Below are 17,685 nucleotides of genomic sequence, written 5' to 3' on the forward strand. Positions count from 1 at the left end.
TGTCAAGTGAATCATATGGCTGTTAAGTGAGTACAGCTTTCCCCATTGACTTAGCTTGTCGGAAGCCAGTTGGGAAGGTTGCAGTCAGGTGACCTTAGTACACTGCAACCACTGTAAATAGATGTTGGTTGCCGAGCCCATTAATTTTGATCACATGGCTGTGGGGAAGCTGCAATGGGCGTAAAAGTGAGGACTGGCCGTAAGTCACTTTATCAGTACCGTTGTAATTTCAAACAGTCGTTAAATGAATGGTTGTAAGTCAAGCACTACCTTTGTGTGCTTTCATCTTGTTGACCTATTTTTTATTTTCATGCCATATTGCTAGTTCGGCAGCCATATCGACTGACAAAATAAATAAAATCACAGAACCCGGTTAACCTAAGTTTACCTACAACATAAATTTTGAATACAGAACCCTTCGAACCAGTGGTGATTTTGTTATTCACCTGCAAGTTGAGAACTGGATAAGCAAGAAGAAAAGCTTCGTCTTGCCCATGGGAATTGTGGGATTTATAGTCTCAATCTGTGAAAGCTTTTGCACTTGCGTTTTGTCTTTCTGAGCTGTCAACAGAAAATATTTTTTTTTGACTGCAGAGTTTTAGGCAGTGCCATCCATTAAAATCTTGACTGAGTGGAAAACCTGATTTTTTCCAGTAGATTCAAAGGCTTGCATCCCTTTATTTATAACATTTCTATCTTGCTAATATAATTAGCTTTCTGATGATTTTAAATCCATAAAATCACACCTCCTTAAAAAGTGGCATCAGAATGGTTTCTATGCCCTTCTGTATCCTTCAGCAGCCCAAAATGCTACCTAAGTAGTGTGTTTTGCTCTGGAAAACTATAAGCAAGGATGCCATCTGGATCTCCACAGATAAGGTTTACATAAAATAGATGACCATAATTTGAAAAGTAACATATTGTAGCCTTGTTCTCTAATCTCTTGAGTGGGGACTCATACTGCTTTCTGGGCCAAATAATCTGGAATCGATTCTACCTGAAGCAGGTGCTCCCACAGATACTAAGGCACCATGCCAGGAAGGGCTTTATAGATTATGTTAGCCCAGAGGCTCTCATGCACTACAAACAGGCTGCTGCATTCTTTGCCACTTGCAACTTCAAGAGAGCCTTCAAAGGAACACTCATATAAAGAACATTTCAGTAATAAATCCATGAAATGATCGGGATCTAGGATCTAAACTATTGAGGATATTGGCAGTTATCTAAATTATGACCAAATGCAGCTTCTCCCACTTTCACAAAAATGAGGCATCGTTAGAAAGTAAAATAACTGGAATTCTTGAACTATAATCTTAACCTTTCTAGTAAGTAGACTAATCAGGATCTTGAGGCATGCTCCTTGGATTGTTTTCTGCTAGGATGTTGAAGGACCAGGTGCATCTAGAAGGATCCCCAAAACATGGATCTATATCTTGGGAAGTCTTCCTATCCAGCATGATATCACATCTCAAGCTAAGTAAACTACCCCTGAGATAAACCTAATTCAAATCAAGTAGATTACTCAGTCATGTAGATGTTACATACACAGGAGACAAAGATGACCCTGTAGCATTACAAGTTGGTTACTGCTGGAGAACCACCTAACAATAGCTTTTAAGTAGTGCTCAAAGCCTGTCCCATGTACTACCATTGACTGTTTCTATTTAACACTTCTAAGGTAAAACAGTAATGGTGACAAGAGGCACCCTTGTCTTGTTCTCTTCTTAATATTAATTTTTTTCAATCAATTCTCCATTTACCATCACTTTTGCATATTGTTTATACTATATTGCCTTTATCATCTTAATAAACCTTCCCGCAAAATCCATTTCTTCCTCTTATTACATTACCTTCATTTTCAGTATTTGCTGGGACTGAATCAACTGCAAAGGGATGCCAAGGCTGAAGATCGTCTAGGCTGAATTCTCCATCCACTGGGAGACGTTCCACTGTTGTTTTAGTCTCTGTCAATGAAGGCATGAGGGCATCATTTCCATAGCTGATCCTGGGTTCACTGATCATATTAGCCAAAACATCATCAGAGTAGTTTTGCTCTTTCTGAAGTAATTCATCTGAAGAAAGGAAAATAAAAATAAAAAATAGTTTAGACCATTACCCTAATAATTTACGTTGATATGACATTACATTATAGTTCTTTTAAACAATTTAAACAATTCACCTGAAGGCAAGACAAGAAGCAATGGTTGGAACTTAATCAAGGAGAAAAGCAATCTAGAACTAAGGAGAATTTTCCTGAAGTTAGAACAATTAATAAGTGGAACAAACTGCCTCCAGAAGTTGTGGGTGCCCCAACACTTTTAAAGAAGAGATTGGACAAACCATTTGTATGGAATGGTCTAGGGCAGGGGTCTCAAGCTCAATTTACCTGGGGGCCGCTAGAGGCAGAGTCTGGGTGAGGCTGGGCCACATAAGGGATTCCACAAAAAACATTGTTAAAAAAATATCCTCAAATGTCAACAACAGTTAATGATTTCTCCAATACATGAACTGTCCTAAACACATGAATGGAACACTGAATGAAGATCATGAACAGTTCCTCATAACATGGCTTCTCCAGCTTACTCCTTGCTTCCAGAGACTTGACAACGCTTCCTCTCACATATCTGAGCCACATTTGGCTTGAGAGAGGAGGCACTTGAGACCCTCAGTATGGCTTGAAGATGATCATCAGTAAGTCTGGACCTGTACTTGGACTTGTTAAAGTTCAGGGTGGAGAAGAAGCCACGACGAGGAACGGCGGGCGGGACTTCCTTCAGAGGTCCATTCCCCCTGCAGGCCACACTAATAATATACTTTCATATCACGGTGGGGGCCACAGGATATCGTCCTGCAGGCCGCAATTGGCCTGCAGGCCACGAGTTTGAGACCCCTAGTCTAGGGTTTCCTGTCCGAGCAGAGGAAGAGTAGACTAGAAAACCTTCAAGGTTCTTCTCTCCTTCTCTCCTTCCCCTCTCCTCCCATTCCATTCTCTTTGAAAAGCACATACAATTCCAGCAACATTGACAAAAGCAAAAATATTCTTCTGAAAAATAGATTTTATTTGCCTCTTTCCTGTTTGTTGCATGAAGGGCATGGAAAAATCCAATTTCTTATTAACATATAGTGGCTTTTTTCATCCCATGTGGTAACTCAACATCACTTCAGTTCTGTGCTTGCTTCAGTTTATATGAGGAACTATTATCTCCTTTAATACCATGCATGTTACAATTTCTTTTGTCCCAATAGTTGAAAATAATTGCATTATTGCTAGAATAAAATTTTCAAACTAAAATGAGATTTTACTTACCAACTTCATCCTGGATCTCTTCAGCAACTGCTGGCACATTGTAAAGAAGAGAAAGAGACTGGTTCATACGTTCGTATGTCACACGCAGATGTGTCATAACCTACAGAAATAAAATTACAACAATGCTTATAATCTTCTTGAAGTTATAGCTGAAAATTTATAAAAGGATTAATAAGAAATTCACTGATGTTGTCCAAGCCTTGAAAGGATAAACTGCTATTGTGTTCATTTTATCTATAGGAAAGACATGCTGGTTTATTTTTTCTTAGAAAATGTTTAGTAAGGAAGATAACAGAACTATATGACAGACAGTATGACAAGTTCTCCATCTTTTTCTGAACAATTTGAAGAAGTAAGGCTATTTGTTCTAGTCACAATATCTACTTATGGCTGAAAAGCCTTCATTCCTACGAATGTTTCAAATCTATGAAAGCAATAATATTTAAGTGTTCTGATTGAGGATTGATAAACTACATGCTAAATAGGCATGCCAAAGTCAACAAGTTCCTCGCCCTGACATCTATTCTTGCTTCTGACTGAGTTTCACCCAGGAATAGGAGGCGCTGGAGCATTACTGTTTTAATATGTATAAGCCTCAAAGGGTAAAAGATATTTTTATAGCCAGCACAAGAATTCCTAAAATGACCAAACTATCATTACTTTGAACTGTCACATGTCTTATACTGTCCTTCAGGGAAATATCACAATGATAAATGAAGCACTTCCTGAACAATTTACTTTGAATTCAAACATAAGAATATGTTTTCTCCAATGAAAAGGATCTGGTCATGCACAAATTGCAACAGAAGGATTCTGACAGGAAGAAGCTTACAGTTAATCTGTCTGAAAAAATTCTTTACTCCAATTCTGTTGCTGGTCTCTGAAACTGGCATTACCAAGTGTCAGGAAGGATTATACAGTGAGGGTTTTCAATCATAAAGCCCTTTCTCCACTGACTTCAGAAGATGACAGAAGGTATATTAAAAAGTAAGCATTTGCATAGATATTCCACATATTGGGAATATCATTTTCCCTTTATCTCATAGAAAATTTGATAAAAATTTTAACTGAATATTTTATTATTTAGGAGAGAAGAACATAGCCTATATTCTTGGCATTCCTTATAGATCTCCCATTCAAGTACTAACCACGCTTCATCTTGCTTAGAAATTGAAGCCAGACAAGGCCAGAAAACTGTAAAAAGGGAACTTAGGCCAAAGTGAGCTAATATGAAATGGAAAGTTCAGCCCTTGTTTTCTTACTTGCATGTGAAATTGATCTATGAAGCATGTATATTAGAAGCTTCATACAAGAATGTGTTAATGATTCAACTGTGAAAATCTACATCATGAGAAAATGCATTTTTAATCTTTTCTTACAACTTTTGCCTTCTCAAAACTTTTACATCATCAAAAAAGCACAGTGAACAATGTTCTTTCTGCACCAACTCAGAAAGCTCAAACTGCCAAAGAGCTGCTGATTCAATTCTACAGAGGAATTATTGAGTCTGTTATCTGCACTTCTATAACTGTATGGTTTGGCCCTGCAACCAAACAAGACAGACACAGACTTCAACAGATAATTAGAACTGCAGAAAAAACAATTACTACCAACCTGCTTTCAATCCAGGACCCGTATACTGCACAAGTCAAAAAGAGGGCTGTGAAAATATCTACAGATCCCTCATATCCTGGACATAAATTGTTTCAACTTCTCTACCCTCAAAATGATGCTATAGGGCTCTGCATACCAGAACAAGTAGACACAAGGACAATTTCCCCCGAATACCATCACTCCGCTGAACAACTAATTCCCACAACACTGTCAAATTATTTACTAAGATTGTATTACTATTATTGTTCTCATCCTTCCTAGTACCTCTCTCTTCCCATTTATGGCTATTACCATCTTGCTTGTATCTTTACAATTTATATTATTTTATTGTTTCCTAGTATATAATTTGATTGCTTATTAGAATACTATGACTATCACTAAGTGTTGTACCATGATTCTTGATCAATATACTTTATTTTTTCTTTTCTTTAGGTACACTGAGAGCATATGCACCAAAGACAAATTTCTTGTGTGTCCAATCACACTTGGCCAATAAAGAATTCTATTTTATTCTTATACTTGTACTAAAATGGTGTTTTAATAAATAAAAAAAAATACAAGCAGTATATTGTGCATTTAAAACCTCAGAGAGAGAGAGATGTCCAAGGGAAAATTTGAAACTTCAAAAATTCCACAAATATGCTTGGCAAAGCATTATATTAATACCTTAAGTAAAACAAGCAAATTAAACAGCTTTTTAAACAGGAAACTATCACTCACATCATCAGTAACGTCTGACCATCAAAGAAGTAACTGCTATGTTTGGATGAGCAATAATTTACTATATAAGCATGAAGAATAGTTTCCATATAACATAAGAATAAATGGAAAATAGACATAAATGAATTTAGATCAAGAAGGAGTGTTTGATAAAAAATACAACCTCTAAGCAGAAATCCAAATTTTATTATAAAAATACTGCAGTGGATGCAACAAAAATGCTGTGTGACAACTTTAGTTTCTCTAAAAGATTAAATATAAAAAACAATATTACTGTATTGGAACTCACAGCCTTTTTCATCTCTGCTTTCTATTCAACCTTTTTATGCTGACATTCACACAATAGTAAAATAAGAACTTCTTCAATTTTCTATCTTATTACCTGAGATCTGATCTGTGCTGCTTTCTTAGGGTCCACCATACGCACATGTTCAAAATGTTTCAGTGTATGCTGTCTGTCTTTCTGCTCTGCACGCACATACTTCTTCAGCATGTTAAATACATGCCGAGGCTATAGAGAGAAAAGTCCCACATAAATCACTCATAAAGTTGACAATCCTATGAAATGTATGTAGCCTTTAAAAGACTAATAAGCCTTACGTTTTGTGAAATAAGGTAGCATACTTCTATTATTAGGACTCTTCATTTCCCAAAGTATAGTAATATGAAAAAATAGTATGTAATATAGAGGACAATGTTAGTTTTTAAGTGTATATTTCAATGTAGAAACTGCCTTCCAAGTTCCAAGTCATATCCATTTCAGAGAAATATTCACTTATAAAAATAATCATAGTAAAACTTTCATTTACCCAAGGGCAGGATATATTTTTCCATTAAATCCAAATACCCATAAAATCCAAACCTACATCAAGTGCATCAATTTAATTCATTATAAAGATGAGATATATTTTAATAGTGTCAAAAAAAACTAAGATGCATTATTTTGCAGTCTGTAAAAGCATTATCGTAATCACACTTTTCATATTTTGCAGCCAAAGCAGCCAAGACAAAAATGTGCTAAGCTAGTCAGAAGAGGCATTAAGTACAACTTAACACAAACACCATATGTAACCTTTAAATGAAAACATCATGTCATTTCTAATAAATACCTGATATAATTGGATTTTAAAAATACAGTAGGTCACAAAAATTGAAGCTACTGCAGTCCTCTAAAACAGCAGTCCCCAACCTTTACAGTTTGACAGCCTGGCGGGGGAAGGGAACCAGCAAGTGGTCGGCTAGAAAGTGTGTGCACATGCACACCAGAGCCCACTGCTTGGGCAATTCGAACTATATGCCGGCCCACCACTCATGCAATTTGAACTTGCACGCACCAGCCTGCCACTCACACAATTTGAACTGTCCATGCATGCCAGCCCGCCACTTGTGTAAGTCAAGCTACGCCAGCCTGTTGCTTGCGCAAGTTTAGTTTAGTTTACTTTATTGTCACTGCATCTTGTACAATTAAATCAAACACCATGTTCAGTGCACATCATGACCATGACCATGAAAATAAACACAAACACATATCCTTCACCCTTCACACATTGAACCAAAAACCCCCGACACCACACCAAGACTGCACTATACAGCAGAATTCAAAAGAGCTACTGCCCTGGGATAGAAGCTGTTTTTCAGCCTATTTGTCCTTGTTTTTATTATTCTGTACCATCTGCCAGATGGTAATAGTTCAAAAAAAGGGTTCCCAGGATGAGATGGATCTTTGTGAATGTTTTGAACTTTCTTAAGGCAGAGGGAGCTATAAAACTCTTCCAAAGAGGGGAGAGGGCAACCAATGATCTTCTGGGCAATGACATTAAACCTCTGGAGTGCTTTTCTATCTGCCACTGTGCAATTGGCAAACCATACAGAGGTGCAGTATGTTAAAATGCTCTCCATGGTGCAGCAATAGAAGGTCACCAGCAGTTTTTCATTCAGTTGTTTTCTGAGAAGTCTCAGGTAGTATAATCTCTGCTGGACCCTTTTGACCAGGGATGCAATGTGGGCACCCCGGGTCAGGTCCTCTTTTAGGGTAACACCCAGAAACTTAAAACTGGCCACTTGCTCCACTCGGTCTCCATTGATAAGCAAGGGCTGGATGTCTGATCTGTTCCTTCTATAATTCACTATAAGCTCCTTGGTCTTGTTAGTGTTGAGGACCAAGTTATTGTCTCCACACCACAAAAGCAACCAGTCCACCTCATCTCGATAGGCAGACTCATCCCCCCCCCCCCCGGAGATAAGTCCCACCACTGCTGTATCATCAAAATGCATGTGTGCAAGCCAGCTGTTCACATGGCCAGGTTCCAAACAGGCCACAGCCTGGTAGTGAGCCACAACATTTACAATACATTTACAAATCAATCATACTTTCAAAATTGTTACTTTGTAAAGTCACACATTCAATTAAAAACTCCTAACACCTATTTTTTTCTTTTACAAAGCCTATAATTTACTTCTTAAATTAACAAATCTATTATTCACTTATTATTATACTTATTTGGGGACTTAAAGCATGGAACCTTACTACAAAGCGATCAATACCATATTAGACTTTTGTTATAAATGTCCCAGTAACATATTTTCTATTATCGGTAACTTCCATATTTGAGATTTTATTATTTCTCCAATACACTTATTTTTGATATTGCCCAATTCGATACCATTAAAAATATGATATGCTATGAAATATATTATTATTCGTGGAGAAAAGATACTTCAGATTTTTTTAAACACCTGGGACATTATAATCAATGATAAATTTTAAAATTGTATTTCAGGGACAATGAGTTTACAAAGACAAATAGCTTACTTTTACTAGAATAACGTAATTTAAATTCAAGTGTATGTTACTTTGAGATAAATGGCTCCATGGTCCATGCACTCCTGGTGAATAAATTCCTAGCTACATTCATATAATCTATGATTATTTGAATCCCTTACTTTAGGGGGTACAGCCTGTAGAGCTGTAATATAGTTTTCCAAAGCAACACGGCGGCGGTCATTGAGCATGGCTTCAACTCGGGCCATGTGAGTCTCTACTAGCTGCTGTCTCTCATTTGCAGCTTCTTGTTCCAAGGATTCCACCTTCTCTTGGAAATGCTATTGAAAAAAAAAGTATTATAGCAAAAGTAATTGCAATAATATAAGCAGCAAAACATTTGAAATATAAAGGAAACATTCTGAAAAAGACTTGGAAATGTATTGTCTTCACTGAGATCCTCTGGAATTTTCTGAATTTTTATTGTTTATGGCCAATCTTTCCAATGTGGTTAGATGTCTCTCCTGATTCTGAAAATTGTAGCAAAAAGTGATAGTGTCCAGTGATCCAAGTATCAATGTTCAACAAAATGTATTATTATATATACCTAAAGTAAAAACTCAACTTTTAATGTATTGATAAAGTTACAGTGCTATTTTTCCAAAAACAGAGGTTATGCCACATATCACATATTCCAATAAGTTTAATATACTTCTGAGATCAGCAGTCCACCCCATCTTCGCAAAACTGAAAGCATGCATGAAAAAGTATGTGTGTATTTCTATCTCAATTACATCTCTCTTCTCATATTGTCTCCAAATTAACTTCAGGCATATTCCGGGGGTTGGGGGGACTGTGATACTAACTATAGTCTAGTATTTATATTTTCTCTAGATTTCATGGAGTACAAAGCACAAACACATAAAGTGATGATTATGTTATTTTCTCCTACCTATCCTATGAAGTACATAAGGCTAGACTATATGATTTGTTGAAAGTCATCGAATAAATTTAAGGTCTTGGGGATAGGTGAGTATATATTCTATTCTTTAAGAGGATTTGGCTGTTCTCTTCATAAATTGAGGAGAATCATCTATCTGCTTTTCATACATAATACACTGCATAAAATTTTACCCATTTGCTGGAAAAAATAGTTTGTTCAGTAGCTTAATTGTTTTAGAAATAAAATTATTACTGATTTAATAACAAAGATCAATAATAACAAAAAAGAATGGGTTTATTTCATTCTATTATTCAAAAAGAGATACTACTGTACTCTTAAAACGATATACATAAAAAGAACACTAAATAACAGAACTAAAACAATATAAATGTTTAAATTATAAACATTAAAACTATAAATCTAGATAACTACATGTAATGAAATGGACATTTTTAAAATATAATGGTATAGGCCAGGGTTCCCCAATCCCTGGGCTGTGGTCCACGACTGGACCTTGAGCTGTTCAGAACAAGGCCTTGGAAGTGGCAGGCAAGTGCATGTCCTTGATTTACAACCACAATTGAGATCAAAATTTCTGTTGTTAAGTGAGGTATTTGTTAAGTGAGTTTTGCCCCATTTTACAACCTTGCTTGCCAAGTTGTTACTGTATCAATCACTGCAGTTATTAAATTAGTAAAATGATTGTTAAATGAATCAGGCTTCTCCATTGACTTTGCTTATTAGAATTATTAGAATTTTGCAAAAGGTGATCACACGACCCTGGGATACCACAATAATATGAACCACTTGGCAAGCATCTGAATGTAAATCATGCCACCATGGGGGTGCTGCAATGGTCATAAGTGTGAAACATGGTAACTTTTTCAGTGCCGTTGTAACTTGTCACTAAATGAACTGTTGCAAGTCAAGGACTACCTTACAGGCCCTTATAGTATACAACCTACTCTATGAAGGAACGCTTTCCAGATGCATATTCAGTCTAGCTTCTGGGACATCTCTTACAAACCCTGTGCCATCAAGATATGTTAATGTTGTACCTGAAGATTAGGGATCGCAAACTCCTTCCCCTACCCAGGAGCAGCCACACACCAGCCTGCTGAGAAGGGAAGGGAAGGGAAGGGAAAGAGAAGGAAGGGAGATTTTCCATGCTTCTATCATTCTCACAAGGAAACTCAATGGGGAAGCTGGCAGAAAAAGTCATTACTGCTCCCTCTTCTTTTGCCTGCCCATGGTCATTTTGTGTCTTTGTTTAGATAAGGAAATATCACTGAAACGATGATCCAGTGGGGAATGAATTATGTAGTGGTTATTAAGTGTATGTAAACACACAATGTACATAATCTATTATAATAAGCTCTGTGGACAAAATAAATAAAAACAGTAAAGCTGTTAAGTCTGTTACACAAAATTCAATCATACTGCAGTCTTATTTTTTTTACTATACAATTAGCATTTTCTTTTTTACCTGAATGACAGCCTTTTTATCAGCCTTTGGCAAATTTTTTGCTTGATGTTCTGCCTCTTCCCATTCTCTCATGACCTATGCAAATAAAACAGAAAATGAACAAATACTGTTCTATATAAAATGGTTTCAAATGTTTACTGCTTGGAAAAGTTTTTTTTCTTCAATTATAGTATAGAGTGACCTCTTAAAAGTTGAATAGTGAAAATTATTCACATTCCAAAGAGCCACTCAGTGTTCAGTCTAGAGACAGTCCAGGTTTGCCATTATATCAAGCCAGAAAGTAAAGACAATTCAGAGTTAACAATGATTGTATACAGTACATACATAGACTGGAAGGCAAATACTAAACTCACAAGTACTTTACAGTACTAATCACTACCAAATTATGCAAATTATTAGATTATGAATAGAGCTGATTAGTTAAATATACACAACAAAATGTGCTTCCTCACTGTCAAGAGATAATGTATCGTATATTTGGGAAAGTATTTATGCACAAGACATTTCCACTGATTTTCTGAAGGTCTTATTTAAAACTGTAGAGCGAGGCTGGAAAAATCTTAGGCTTATAGGATGTGCATGTGCTCTCAGTTAAAATACGGAAATCAATCAACCAGCCAACTGAAAAATACATAGGATTTCAAGTAATTGTTAAAAATTAAGAAATATTTTTTCTCATCCCAGGGATTTATCAGTATCAGAACCAAAGCCACAAGTTCTTTGATTGAAAATATACTTGTTTTCCCCTAATATTTAACAAAATACTGTGTTTATTCAAAGGGGTCATTGTATATGCCATTTTTACATATTTTAAACCAATAATACAGTTTACAAGCAAACATATCTCTGCAATCCATGTTTAAAAAAACCATTTACTAGAAAAATAATTTAAAGCTAAATATTTGTGTACCTTCACCCAACCCAGAAGAAAAAAAATCAGAAACAAATACTTTACTTCTGACATATACTTTTATATACCCTTGCATACATCACAGCAGAAGAAAATATGGATCTTTTTCCTGTTTTGCCTGCCAATCAGTTTCATACATAAGTTGATTACATCCACTTATTTTGGCTATTTCATGCTCCCCCGCCCTTGCTGAATGGATTAGAGTCACTGATAGATGGTTGACAGTTACCACTGCAAATTTATGTAGCCATTTTATAATCAAAAGGATATTGTTATCAGCCAATTACAATGGCAGGTGGAGGCAGGACTTTTGGGACCCAAGATTTTAACATTAGTGGCCAGCAAAAAACAAACGAGATGAAAATATAATCTGTGAAATGCTTTATTGTAGCTCTATTAATATTTATAATAGTTCTAGAAAAAGTGTAAATCTTTAGCAGGCCAGCTTCTCTTTGAAAGTTATGAACGCTCACTCTAAAGCTGAATTAAAACTACACAGATTATATTTTGAGTACATAAGCATTGGGAGGAAAAGTCCAATGCACCATCTGCTCAACTTAGGAAATCAAAAGTGAATGCTTCTTTAAATTCAAGACAGGTGTACTATTGCATGAATAGGCTTGCAAGTTTTTTAAAGACTTGTGGTGCGGGGGAGTAAGCAACTGGAGAGGGAAGAAAAATGAGAGTATAAATTAAATAATCAGAGAAGTTCATTAAGGTTTAGGAAATGAGAACATTTGATTATAGTGGATAGCTAGATCAGGTTTGTACTACAAAAACAAGTTAATAAGACCCATCTGTGGTTTACCTGAGACATTCTTTCACGATGCTTCGCTTCTAGTCTCTCTTTTGCTTTTTGGAAATGGGAATGTTCATTCTCATCGCTAGGTGTTTCCAGGTACTTGTCAACAGCATCCGGAGTGCTGGCAGCTGTGGTAGGTACTAGAAACAGAAATTTATAAAAGAAAGCAAAGATTTCTTTTAAAAGGAATTATGAAATCTTACATCGTAAGTAGCCAGCTAATAGAGGAACAAATACAGAAATAATGTATTTCAAGAAAATATGTCTGCATTTCAGAGAAGATGCATATAAACACAACAGGAAAGCATGAAAGTTTCAGGTTATTTCAAAAAAAGCAATGAGAAGAAACTAGGATTTTAAAACAGTTTTTTTTTAATTTGGGAAACCAAACAAGTATATTACATATACAGATTTAACTCCTAGGCAAATTTGACTTTACCCTGTTCCTACACATGATACATTTTAAAAACCCACTATGACTACACTCAAACATTATTTTATTATTAGCTACAATTAATAGGACAGGAGATAGGATTAGCATATGAGACAAAGACACGGAGAGAACACTAAACTTGATCTGTGCAACTCTCCAAAGCTTTGATTGCCAGAAAAAGCTCACAAACATATGGTAATAGCATATGTTAAAAATTCATCATTGTCCAAACACAATCTTTCCTGCTAATTATTGCAGACTTCATCAGCCTTGCTTTCAATTTGGAAACTGAAGAAATTATTACACAGGAAACTGTCATAAACCAAGACAATTTATCTGTTCATCTAGGCCAGAATTATTTTGACTCTCAATGGCTTTTCAGGTTCTCAGCTGAAGTCACCTATATAATATAACATGATTTTTTTGGTGCCATGATGGAAATAAAGGAAATCTTCCACTATGTAATTGGTCTTTCCCCATTTAAAAACCACAAACTAACAGCAGATTTAATGAAGTGAAATATGCACATACAGACTTATACTCAGAATTCTTGTCATTCATTTCATTTTCCCTATTTATCCAAAATTTGTATGAATATTGAATCAAATCTTCCATTGTAAAGCATACTTCCTTTTGTAGAATTTCATTTTTTTACAAATGCCATCTAGACATTTCTGAAAGTTAAAATATAAAAATAGAGAACATTGAATATCTTCTTTTAATCAAGGTTAACATTTTAATGTCCAGGTAGACTTCATTTAGCAAATACAATTGGGACGAATAACTCTCGTCTTTAAGCAATACAGTTGCTACGTGAAACATTATATGACTGCAACAGACTGACAATGTCATTTTCCATTTAATCATTAAAAAAGTCACTAGGGTTCATTGTGACATCACATGACTATGACTTGCAATTTTACTGAGAGTTTCTCTATTGACTGCTTCTCAGAAGCTAACTCTAAGGTCTGCCAATGGTGATCATATGACCATGGGACTTTGTGACAATCATAAATACCTGCCAGCTGTGAAATGCCCAAATTTTGATCACATGACCACTGGGATGTGCCATCATCATAAATGCAAGAACTGGTTATAAAGTTACTTTTCCAGTGATACAGGAATTTCAAATGCTTGCTAAACAGGGCAGTTCTTAAGCGAGGTCTACCTGTATGTTCTTTTGTTCATGCAAACACAAAACTGCACATTTGGACACAATCTCACAGCTTTTAAAGTTTAAATTGTAAATTTGGTAAAAAGAACTATATAGGTCATTTCAAGATACTTTACCATCTGAAATTGCACTGTAACTCTAATATCTATTAATAATGCTTAAGGAAGTTCACACAAACATATTAGATCTACCATAATTACAGTGTTGATGAGGCTATTATAATATATTCAGCAAGAGTCAAGAGTTTTATTTGGTAATTCTTGGCAAAAGTGTTGTAGAATTCTTTACTAAGGAAATAGCTAGCCTCAATTCAGAGTGCACACCAGGGAACAAATATAAATGCTAATTAATTAGTACTATTACGAGAGCTGTGAGCAACAATGTTGAATTTGTGCACATCATACAAAATAAATCATGCTGATTTGGGACCATTCAAGACCTTTCCTTATATCTTTCAAGAAAGACAAAAACAGAGTTGAAACTCCAATTGTTTACCAAGCAAAGGCAGAAAAAAAGAAATATATTTGTCCTTGCAGTGCACTATTTAGAACTGTAATAAGATTCTACTTCTTTAACTCCAAACTTCAGAATGCCTGTCTAGTAAGATCAGGCAGAGTAGACATGTTCCACATGCTCTCAATTAAAAAAAGTCCTCTCTTTGGACAAGGAAACATGCTTTCTCATTCATGATACCTTTCCCTAAGAATAGTATTTCCATACAAATCCATATAGTTCCCACCCTAATAATGTTCTGAAAGTCTTTTAAAAGTATGGCTGTTCTCACAAGCCATAGGGTGGTAAAATGTTTTTTTATTGCAATGTTTGGTTTTTCTCTTCTGGACATCTATGATCAGTTTCTTATTTTTTGCTTTTAAGCGGCCTTATATTATTATGGCCAGTCATACAATCAGCCCAGTATTTAGACTGAATTAGGCATTTTTTTAATCCAACTACTGAGTCATTCCCAAGAACTTGGGATAGGAAGATGCTATTGTTCTATGGTCTTAAAGGTAAGCTGTTCCAAGTAAAGTTGCCTTAGTATTATTCTCTGTTCACAACAATATGAAGTTTATATGCATCAAGATTTATTATACACACATATAAAATAAAATCTTAATAGTATCTATGATCAGTTACTTTAGTTGTTCCTCTTTTTAAAGTGTAAGATACACTAACTTAATTATACAGAGAGAGGTAAAAAAAAATCTTAGTTCTAAGTCCAATGTTGTTCGAGGAAGGAAGCAATATCCCACAGCTTAGCAAAATATAACTTTAGCCTAGTAACTTTCTCACTTCCATAAGATTCAACACCTAAAAATGTGTTTCAAAGCTTTAGCTTTTGTTTATTTCTTAACATACTTAACATTAATACTATGTATTACTTAGTACTGAACTCTTAAGTAAAATATGATTTGTGATCAATGCTACATTCCATCACTTTTAACAACTGCCCTAGGAAACTAATAGGAATCTTAAAGGCAGTTAAAGCTTGAAATTACTATTTTAAAAGAACAATCCTTTAAGAATCACTATTGTATTAACTGAAACACAACTCTAAATATTTATAGAAAATCAGACATAAACTTTAGGCCAGCTCAATCATTTGGTAACCTGTCATTTACATATATGAATACCAAAACATTGTATGTGAAATGAAGAAATAATGTGGCCTGTACAGAATCGATTTTTAAGCCATCAATAATTGCAAGGGCACTTTAACATATATTGCAGAATTGTACTGTTTCCCAAGAGTATGACAGAAGGAATTAGGATTCTAAAGTACTTATATATTTTAAAGTTTACAGTTCAAATTCCCATTTGTTTTTTTAAAATAACCCCACCTAACTAGAAACCGTATTTTTAATACGTGATGATCCTTCCCCAGCATTATAACAAGGGGGGGGGGGGCGGTTGAGAGAAAAAGTTAACAAATTATAGTTATGATCTCATTTGATTTTTTTTAGACTGTTTGAAAAAATGTTAAATTATCCAAATATCCAAGCAATTTAGACCTGTGGAAATGGAGATACAGATAGTTCTTGACTTACAACTGTTCGTTTAGTAAACAAAGTTACAACAGCACAGAAAAAAGTGACTAATGATGTTTTTTCACACTTACAACTGTTGCCGCTTCCCCATGGTCCCATGATCAAAATTTGAACATTTCGCAACTGGCATGTATATATGATAGTTGCAGTGTCCTGGGATCATATGATCACGTTTTGCAATTTTCTGACCAGCAAAGTCAATGGGAAAGTCAGATTCACTTAACAACTGTCTTACTAACTTAACAGCTACAATGATTCACTTAACAACTGTCTTGCTTAGCAGCAGAAATTTTGGGCTCAATTATGGTTGTAAGTCAAGTACTACCAGTATTGGACAGAAGGAATAAACAGAGTGGACCAGCTTACTTAACAACTCGAAAAGTGGGGAAAAAATATTGGAAATAGAGAGTGAAGCCCTTGATGAAGAACTAGAAGCAATTCTCTAGTTTTTCATTTTAAAATGATGACTAAAGAAATTAGTTTCACTTACTCGGGCATGCAATTCTTGACAGTTTATCTGCAACATAATGTATCTTGAGTTTTAAAAAGTAAATACATTTTTTTTTAAAAAAAAAGCAGAAATTGCTGCTTTGTCAGATGTGGCTATGATATATGTTTAGTCTACTTTGATACAGAAAACATGCTGATTATGTTTTATTGCATTTACTTTTCATCCAAATCCAGTTTTCTACCTTTATTTTAAAAACATTTATTTTATGTTCAATCTCCGAGTCGCATCACTAGTCAGATCTTTCTCTGACAACACTTAAGATGCTTTCCCTCAGAAGGGAGAAGAAAATACAAGATAACACTTGCGGTATAACAAGATCAAAAACCTGTTGTATAAACCCCTTTTGAAAATAGTTCTGGAAAAAGAAACAGCTTTGAGAAGAGAAGACATTTTTCTGTTTTGCCCTGGCTTCAGAGTGCAAAACATTAAATGCCAGCTATCCAATACACAAAGTAAACTTCTTCCACTTAAGCAGAACTAAACATACTTAATGACTTGTAGAATGTTTTCCTAAGCATATTTTCCTCTGAAATAACTCCAACTGAATTTAATTCAATCGTACTCCCAATACGTGCATTTCAGACTGCAGTATAAGTACCTCAGAACAGAATTGTCACATCGTATTTGATTGTATATTTATCTTTTGTATATGCAACTAAAATAATCAAATTCATATGTAAATATTTAACATTAGATAACTGTAAAATTAAATGAAAACTTTACTGCATGAGTAGGATGAACTGAGGAAAAAATGAAATAAAAATGAAATAATTTCATAAAATATCATTCAACAATGAGAATTTCAGTAACTATGTAAACTAAATCATAATAAAGCTTATAAGGAAGGAACAAGGTTTGTGCCCATCTCCCCTTTTGACTTAGTCTTTTATCTTATTATTTGAAAGAGAAAAATAACTGCTTAGTCTTATTAGTCATAGTTTGTAGATTATCCCAATTATCAATCTTTTAAAACACT

At 35.0% G+C, this 17,685-nt stretch overlaps 1 protein-coding gene across 2 annotated transcripts in view; it reads right to left on the reverse strand.

The window, feature by feature from the left end:
- APP (amyloid beta precursor protein) overlaps positions 1 to 17,685 on the reverse strand; it is a 97,325-nt gene that overhangs the window by 10,695 nt on the left and 68,945 nt on the right. For both annotated transcript variants that reach the window (XM_026700635.2, XM_087937533.1), the window contains 6 exons: positions 12,550 to 12,683; positions 10,832 to 10,906; positions 8,585 to 8,743; positions 6,024 to 6,152; positions 3,308 to 3,407; positions 1,851 to 2,072 (listed from right to left, as the gene is read on the reverse strand). In XM_026700635.2, coding sequence (XP_026556420.1) covers positions 1,851 to 2,072; positions 3,308 to 3,407; positions 6,024 to 6,152; positions 8,585 to 8,743; positions 10,832 to 10,906; positions 12,550 to 12,683 — 819 coding nt within the window. The remainder of the gene's footprint in view (positions 1 to 1,850; positions 2,073 to 3,307; positions 3,408 to 6,023; positions 6,153 to 8,584; positions 8,744 to 10,831; positions 10,907 to 12,549; positions 12,684 to 17,685) is intronic.

This window comes from Pseudonaja textilis, chromosome 7 (assembly GCF_049901715.1).
Source record: "Pseudonaja textilis isolate UNSWEBS1 chromosome 7, rPseTex1.2, whole genome shotgun sequence".
Taxonomy (NCBI): Eukaryota; Metazoa; Chordata; class Lepidosauria; order Squamata; family Elapidae; genus Pseudonaja; species Pseudonaja textilis.